General features: G+C 17.9%; 3 protein-coding genes across 3 annotated transcripts in view; 1 reads left to right on the forward strand and 2 right to left on the reverse strand. All coding sequences in view use genetic code 6, as the record gives it.

The window, feature by feature from the left end:
* Window positions 1-2731: 2731 nt before the first annotated feature.
* On the forward strand, window positions 2732-3124 carry TTHERM_01368720 (transmembrane protein, putative; the record flags this gene model as incomplete). Its single annotated transcript, XM_001017049.2, has 1 exon — window positions 2732-3124. A coding segment is annotated over one exon (393 nt), but the record flags the coding sequence as incomplete, so codon positions are not given.
* A 647-nt stretch (window positions 3125-3771) lies between these two features.
* On the reverse strand, window positions 3772-7760 carry TTHERM_01368730 (transmembrane protein, putative; the record flags this gene model as incomplete). The annotated part of the gene is made up of 15 exons (XM_001017050.2): window positions 3772-4043; window positions 4205-4470; window positions 4571-4660; window positions 4905-4970; window positions 5131-5208; window positions 5450-5536; window positions 5745-5834; window positions 6007-6096; window positions 6523-6612; window positions 6743-6832; window positions 6934-7023; window positions 7156-7245; window positions 7457-7537; window positions 7615-7664; window positions 7722-7760. The coding sequence occupies 15 exons, from the start codon at window positions 7758-7760 to the stop codon at window positions 3772-3774; spliced, it is 1569 nt and encodes a 522-aa protein (XP_001017050.2).
* A 1539-nt stretch (window positions 7761-9299) lies between these two features.
* The window catches only part of TTHERM_01368740 (kinase domain protein), a gene marked incomplete at both ends in the record, with an annotated part of 1007 nt that continues 982 nt past the window's right edge, over window positions 9300-9324 (reverse strand). The window contains one exon of the mRNA XM_001017051.3: window positions 9300-9324. This exon is cut by the window's right edge and continues 123 nt beyond it. Within this exon, the coding sequence (XP_001017051.3) occupies window positions 9300-9324 (25 nt within the window).

Below are 9324 nucleotides of genomic sequence, written 5' to 3' on the forward strand. Positions count from 1 at the left end.
ATATTTTTCAATGAAAATGATTGACTAAATAAACTTAGCAAATCAAACAAAGTCTTTGAATACTCTTATATAAGATTTATTTCACGTTGTATTCTAGTAACCAAAGAGAGTTAGAATATTTATTCACTAATAATAAGCTGAAAATCTTAAGATAAAAATATTTATTTAGGAGAAATATTTAATTGAAATAATATTTTAGATGAGTTTATTAATGCTGTTGCTAAATTCAGACAAACACTAAAATTTTTTTGCCTCTCCAAAAATTCATTTTAAGGTTAATAAAAATCTTAATCAAAAGAAACAAAATAGCTATTATATGCATCATCAAGCCAGTTATTTTGTTATCCATTATTAGATGTATTTTAAAATATATTTTATATTTAATCTATAAAACTTTTTTTTAAAGAACAGTCAATTTTCGAAATAATGTACACTCCTTAATTATTTTCTATTATTTTAAATTTAACATTAGTTTAAAAATTGATACAATTAAATGTATTAATTAACTAATTGTATTTTTCTAATTAATAGTTTGCTTCATTAAGTGTCAAATATCTTTGAACTTAAATTAATTTTGATTTATAATTATTACGTTTTAGTAAAAAACAATTTTCTTATTAATTGAGCTTTAAAAGTGAAAAATAATCTTGAGAATTAGTTATTTACTACAAAATAGTTTGTTAATTTTTAAAGAATAACTCATGATTTTATTCTATATCCTTTAAAAATTCTTTTTAAAGTAAATTTGTGAGAACAGGAAAGAAAGTTAAATTTTAGAATGACACTTTTGAAATAATCTATTTTTTATTATGTTGAAAAATATTTCGAGTTTACTTTGCTTCTTAAAATAGATAAGGATCTACAGTATTTAACTTGATTGTCAACTATCCTTCATGCTTTTAAAAAACAAAACAGGCCTTTGTTATAATATCATCATCTTCTAAATCTAATATATATGATAGCGGGTTAGGAGAAAGCGCTGAATTAGAATACTGGTATATTTCATATAAATATTACCTGAATTAAAACACTTCGTAATAATAAGAATGTATTTAAAAGTCTTCAAGTTAATCAAAATCTTCATATTCAACTAAATAAAAAAACATATTTTCATCAAGATAGTAAGAATCATAGATATTTAAAACAACACTTTTTCTACTTAAATATTAACTCTGCTAAGCATAACTTATAACTAAATCAAACGATTTATCCAATTAATCTTATGAAAATATTTCTAATACTTTTTTTTATTTTTCTTTATTGTCATAAATTTTCATTTAAATACAACTTAATTATTTTTCTTTATCAGAAAATATTTAATTATTATTATTATAGAGATATCTTTCTTTAACCGAATCCAATATAATTTCAAATTAAGGTTTGTTTTTTTCAAGTGAATCCAACAAAAGAAAAATTTCTGATTTGTAAAATTATTTACAGTTTTATTTTATCTTTTGCGAAATTTATAATTTATTCATTTTATTTTGGATTAATTTATTTATTGATTCTTTATAAAACATTTAGGTAACCTAGCTATCTTAAATATTTAAGCTATAAATTAGTTTTTATGGGTCTAATTGTTTATCATTTATTCATATTAAAAAAATGTAAATCACTAAAAAATTAAAATAATTTCTTCAAAAAGTGTAAAAATATGATTTCATTAACACTCACTATAAAATAATTAACTTTTATAATAACAAAATTATCTTTTAAAATTAAAATCCTAAAAAATATTTCATAACTCTCATTCAAAAAATGAATGAAAAAAAAATTAAATAAGAAATAATATAATGAAGAATAATTCTATTATAAAATCAAAAAAACAAAAAAAACAAAAGGGTTATAAAATTTTTAATGAAAATTGGCAAAAACTTAATAAAATAAAAATAATTGTGTTCACACTCTATATATACAATATATTGATCAATATAATTTTCTGACTTCTATCTAGCTTTACTAATTTTTTTAAGATTTTTTAATACAATTAAATAATTAATATAAAACAACATGTCCTGGTATTGAAATATCCAACATTCCTGTTAGTGATATTTCAATACCAGGAATAGCTATACTAGAATACATACTTTTTGTTTAATTTAAAATAAAAATAATTATCTTTGAAAATAAAAACAATAATTATAAATCCAAAAAATTAGCTTACATATTTGCTGATCTTTCAAGCTAAATATTTAGGTTAAAGAAAAGATTAATTTTATTCTTTTTAATTTCACTTACATTTTTAAAAAAGTTAGATGCTTCTTTTAATTTAGTTTAATGATAAAAATTAATTTTTGAGTAGCAAACATTTTTAATCAAAAACAAATTAAATTCAAAATAATAAAAAAAATATTTTAAAATAATTTAAGTTATTTATTAAAAACATCAAGAATATCATTTAGTTTTTATTTTTAATTCCTGCTTCAAATTTCTTAATAAGGATTAAGGAATTAATAAGAAAAAGTTTATAATTTCTTATCATTTCTTGTGAGATAGATAGTCATATATTAATTACTACTGTTTTTCTTTCATTTTTAGTTTTAATTAAAACTGATTAGTTTTGTAAAAGAATTAAAATGTAATAGGAGCAAATCTAAGTTTTTGTTAAGAAATCAACCAAATTTTGATCAGATTAAATTAAAAAAGGGGTTTAGAGATAATTTTTTTTTCTAGCAAGTATCAATCAATCAATAAATAAATAAGCAAATCAAAGCCTTTTTTCTATTATCAATAGATTTCTAAAGCGAAACTAATAACAATATCTTTTCTATAAAAATTAATTAAATCAAACAAAACAAAATAATAAGAAAAATAGATGAGAACTTTACTTAAATTTGTTGCAGTTGCTGCTTTAGTATCAACTTTATTGGTTGTTTCTTTCAGAGATTAAATTAATTTGAGAAACCCTGATCTTCCTGACTGTTGTTATATTTAAAATGACTATGGATACAATTATGTTAGAAACATTTGCGAACAAAGTATGATGTTTCACCTTAAACTTAAGAATATCAAAACTGGAAGAATATAATCAATTGACACCGAATGCATGTTCTAACCAATAGCCAGCTTTGACATACCTGAAGATAAGTTTGAAATCGTTGAAATCACTCAACAAGCCTGTTGATTTTATTATTAAAAATCTAAAATAAATTCAGTATATATATTTCTATATATAAAAATAACGCAAATACATACTTTCATATCTAATAAAATAATAAATTTTAAAAAATTTAGAAATTCATTTATTTTAATTATTTTCAAGTATTAATTTTTATAATTTTTAGATTCAATTATTCTTTATTCATTTTTCATTCTATATATATATATATATCAATCAATTATTAATATTAAATACAAAGAAATATCTAAATTAATTCATATATAAATTACATTTGAAGAAATAATTATATAAAAATTTTATTAAAAGAAAAAATATTTTTTTATTAAATATTTTAAAGTTTTAAGTTTTAAAAAATTTGTTTTAATTTATGAGTGAGTACTGACTGTATATACTTTTGTTTTATATTTTTAAATGCCTTTTAACTATTTAAGTATTTTTTATTAAAATCAAATAAATGTAGAATACTTAAAAATATAAAGCAAGTATGTAAGTATTTAATGATTACTTTCTTTATCCAAAAGTAAAAATATATTTACTAACAAAAAAACAAAGAAATTTATGGAGTTTTACTTAAGTAATTTAAAGTTGAAAAAAATATAAATTAGCATAATTAAAATTAAATAATTTAAAATCTTCTGCTAGCAACAAATTCATTTATTTTAAAATTTTAATGTGTTTAGAACTTAAATATTATTTGTTTTTTAATATTTGAAAAAAATATTCATTTTCACTAAGCAAATTAAAAGATAAAAAATTTTTATTTATAAGAATACATAGTGATCAATAAATATATCAAAAATCACCATCAACATCGCTGTCTGATTCATAAGCATCTTCTTCTATTTAGTATGAAATAAATCTTATAATTTTAAAAAGCTTAGTTTTAAGTTTTCTAATTATTGTTTAACTTAAAAGAATATTCCTATTTGATAATTATTAATAAACATTAAATTATATAAAATAATTAAAAATCATAATATTTATTTTTTCTAATTTAATAATTGCAATTAATTTTTTAAACTATAAATTTTTAAATTATTAAACTTTTTTAATCAAATAAATATTAATTAGAGTAAAATTAACTTTGTCTGGGTGGTATTTTTTTTTAATAATTAACTAAATAAAATATTTGCTGATCCGCTGATTTGCCGGTCTGCCGGTCAGCCGGCATCTGGGGCATATTCTTGATATCACATATATATAAAAATAATAATTTTTAATTTTTAATATTTAATAAAATAAATAAAATTTATATTATCATAAAAAGAAAAATTTAATTTAAGATGTATTCTGAGTGCATTTATATGTGCGAGTATTTCTATTCTATTCTATCATCAATTTTATTGTTACTTTTATTATTATTTTAAATTTTAAATAAAATAAATGATTAAAATAAAGATATTTTTTAAAATTAATAACTGTATAATTAAAGAAATAAACTAAATTTACTATAAGTCTAATATAAAAGTTGAAAGATTTGTGCATTTAGTCAATGCTGAGCCCAATTATTATGCTCCTTAATCACCAATTTTATTGTTACTTTTATTATTATTTTAAATTTTAAATAAAATAAATGATTAAAATAATTAAAGAAATCATAAAATTTAGGTTTATTTTACTTAAGAAAAATATAAAATCCCAAATAAATTATATTTATTTATTTATTTGATTGTTTATCTATTTGTTTAATATCTTAATTTAAAATAATGCATGCTTTTACTTTTTACCATCCATTAATTGAAAAAGTAATGAATGAATAAATAAATAAATAAACTGAATTTACCTTAAATTTAAAGAAAAAGTTTCTATTTGAGTACATGAACTAAATAATTGTATATTTATATTATCCCTTGAAGTTAAATAAGATAAAAGTATGTATTAATTACTACTTAAAATTATTAAATAATTTATTTATTATCAATTTATAAATACTAAAAAGCTCAAATATATAATATGCTTAATTTTTATAATTGATTTAAAAAGTCTTCAATAAATCAAAATTAATTTACCTTAAATTCTATATAAAAGCTTCTACTTGATTGTTAACACTAAACTAAGGTATATTTTTTTCGATAATTTAATTATGCCTTAAAATTAAATAAGATAAAATGATTACTACTTAAAATTTAAAAAGATGAAATATTTATTAGTTAAAAAACAAAATTATTAAATATATTATTTATTTTGAATTTATAAAAAGTAAAAAAGATTAGATAGATTTATATCTATAAATAACCTTTTTTATAAAATTTAATGCTAGTTAGGTGATAATTTTAAATGTTAGATATAAAATTATAATGCAAAAAACATTAAAATAAGGAAATTTACATTAAATTAAGTGTTAAGGTGGTAATATTAGTGTTTCCTAAACTAGAAAACAAACCTGACATTCCCTTAGTGCCAATAATATTGTAACTTATAGAATTTAAATTGATTAATTATTATTATGAATAAAAATTGGAGTAAGAGGTAATAAGTAACATTAAAATATTAGAAAATTTTTATTAATAATCTATAAAACTTAAAATAAAACTTCAATTATATTTAATATTTTCTTATTCCTTATTCTATTAAACCCAAATCTTTAAGTATTAATTTAGCAATTTAATTTGAAGAAATTTACTCTAACTCGAGTTCTAAAGTTAAAAGACTTAGACAATTAGCCAAACTATTACCCAAATCTAAAATACATTGATCACCAATTTGATTATAACTTTTAACATATTTGAAATTAGTTTAAAATGAATCAGTAATATTAAGTATTATAATGCAAAAAAATTGTTTTTTTATTAAAAGAGGAAAATCTTTGAAAGAAATATTTAATTTATTATTTTGATTATTATTTTTATGATTAGATAAGTTAAAAATTAATAAACTCAATTTACGATAAATTCAAGACCAAAACTTAAAGATTTATGCATTTTACTAGTCCAAAACCCAATAGCAAAGCTCCTTAATTACCAATTTTGTTATTCCTTTTTATATAATAAGAATTCTTAATATATATCTAAATTTAATTTTTGGTAAAAAAGTAAAAGGTTATTTAGATAAGTTAGATGAAAAAGAAGAGCATATTAAATAAAATTTGTTTATTTTAAAAAATAATTGTTTTTTCAATAGGTAATTAGATGTTAAAATTCACATCCTTTTCATATAAATTAAATATATATACTATGTATGCTCTTCTTATCTTTTGGTAAAGATTCCTTATCACAAAAAAATTTCCCTAACTAAAGTGCCTAGTTTTTTATGTTTTAATTTTTACTAAGCTATCTTAGAATTTATATTAGGGTATATAAAATCTAAGTATTCCTTTAGAATATAATTTATTTAAAAAATGTAATAGCTAATTAATTAATTTTTTTTAATATGAGATAAAATTAATAGGCTTAATTATTTACACAAATTAGAGATTCAAAGAAGATAGAGAAGCACATTTAGCTAATCCAACAAACAAATAAGAAGCTCCCTAATGGTTAATGTTATTTTACCTGGATTTTATATTATTTAAAATATTTAAATTTTAAAAGTAATAAAGTAAATAAAAATTAAATTTTAATTTTGAATAATCTAATTATTATTTTCACTTAAATTGAGTAAAAATAAATAAAACCTACTTACTCTAAATTAAGTGTCAAATTCTAAATATTAGCGAATTTTGTTAATCCTGTACCCAAAGCAGATAATCCGTCAACTCCAATATGATTATATCTTATTTAGTAAGATTAAATTATTTAAAATTTTAAAGAATTAAATCTAAGAGAGCTAAAATTTATATTTGATTTAAATATTCTTATTTATTTTATATTTACCTTAAGTTTAAGTTTAACTCACAAAGATTAGTGCATTTGGTTAATCCAGAAACCAAATTTATCAATCCTTTATTGCGAATATTACAATACCTTTTAATTAATAAAGTAAGAAGAAAAAATAAGCTGTAATTATTAAAATATTTTAAATAATGTAATTAGAAATATAAATAAATATACATTTAATGAATTCCAAAATTTAAATTCAAAAAAGAGATGATTTACCTTAAATCTAGTGTTAAGTTCTATAGATGAGAGAAATTTTAAAATACATAGCCTAACTACGAGGCACCTTACTCGCTAATATTGTTATACCTTTTTATAAATTATATTTTAATAAAATATTTTTAAATTTTAAAAATGGTAGAATAAATCAAATAAAAGGATATATGAAATTGTTTTTTATTTTATTATAAATTAAAATTATTTATTTAACTAAAATTTATTTTTAAATAAAAAATAACAATTTTATTTTTTGAAAAGTAATGATATGAAACAAGAAATAAATGAAATTAATTCAATGAACCTTAAATCTAGAATGAGATTTGTAATCTAAGAGCACTTTGTTAATTCTGAAGCTAAATCTGATACTTAGATGTTCTTATTACTTATTGAAGTATTTAATTATATTAAATAATAAGATAAATTATTTAAATTTAATTAATTAAAAGTTTTATTTATTACCCTAAGCTGATATGAAGACAAGTATGACAGGATAAATTAGAGTTTAGAAGCTTTATTTAAAAAAAAAAATGTAAATTAAATATTAAATATAATAAATTATAAATTACATCTTTTAGATCATCAAAATATTAATTCTATTATATCATTCTTTTTTAAAGTAACAAAATTATTAAATTTATTAATTAATTAATTAATTAAAATCCAAACTATTAATTATTATTATTTTTAAATGAAACAAAATTTAATAAATAAATCATTAACTAATCTGAATACTGATTCAATATAAAATTACTTAACCCCTTTTGCTTATATTAATGATTTAAAAATCTCACTTTTTTAGATAATTTTATATTATTTCTAAAACTTAAAAAAAACTATGAAGTTTTTAACGAAATTTGTTAAATTTTTATTAATTTCCAATTTAAAAATGTTTTATTTTATAATATTTATTTTTTTATTTAATTGATAATATCTATCCTAGAAAAATCAGTATTTATCATAAATCAAAACAAAAGGGGTGGTAAAAATAAATATGAAACCATTATTTGAAACAAAAACAACTTTTATCAACTGGCCTTAATTTATTATAATTTACAGTATTTATATATATCCTAAAGACCAAGAAGTTTATCACAATGTTTGCTAATATCCAAGCTACTAGATATTAAACTAAGCTAATTTTTAAATTTAAATAATATTTTTTTTTTAATTTGTTCAAATTTATAAATACTTTAGATTGAAATTAAATAAAGGGTATCAAGATGTTTAATAAAAATTTATTGAGAACCAATTTAATATAAATGAATGAATATTGCATCAAAAAACTTTAATAGGAATAAGTAAACTCTAAGATAAAAAATAAATAAATAAATATAAAAAATAAAAATGTAAATTTTAATTAAGTCACAACAAACAAATATGAAATATGCTTCATATATATTTTGTTAATTTTAACAATTAATTTTTTTTTTTGTTTAATTCCTATATAAAATATATAAACTTTTAAAAAAAATAATTCAGAAACAAATTAATAAATTAACAAGTCTTTTTAACTTCTAAATTTGATTCTTTATTAGTAGTTTCTAATTAATTTAGTTCTATCTATTGATTTTATATTAAGGAAGTATATATATTTTAATATTAAAATAGAAAATAATTAATTTACTATAAATATAAAGCCAAGTTAAGTAGTTTTGATAATTTTTGTTATCTAGAAAATAAATTAAATAATCCTTTGTCTCCAATTAAATTATTCCTAATATTAATATAAATAAAAGAAGTTTAATATAGCTTTCTGTATTATTATTTTACTAAAGACTTAACTCTAAATTATAAAGATTCATTGATTTTCCCAAAACAGACCCTAAATCAATCAAGTTTTTATCAGTTAATTTATTATTTCTAAAAAATATATTTGATCAGTAAAAAATAATATTAACTAAAATAAAATTATTTAAATTATTAATAAAATAGTATTGATAAAATAATGCATATGAATTACGAAAGATTAATCATTAAACTTTAGATTGCCAAGCAGTTATTTAGAGCTGATGCTAACTATAATAATCCTTTATCAGATAATTTGTTGTCTCTTAATATAAATTTTTTTAGTATAGATAAAATAAATTAACTTGTTTATTAAATTTTAACTATTTTACTAAAAATTAAACCTCAAAGCTTTTAATTCATTTAAATTGATTAAAGTTTAGC

The sequence above is a fragment of the Tetrahymena thermophila genome, assembly GCF_000189635.1.
Source record: "Tetrahymena thermophila SB210 genomic scaffold scf_8254626, whole genome shotgun sequence".
Classification (NCBI taxonomy): domain Eukaryota; phylum Ciliophora; class Oligohymenophorea; order Hymenostomatida; family Tetrahymenidae; genus Tetrahymena; species Tetrahymena thermophila.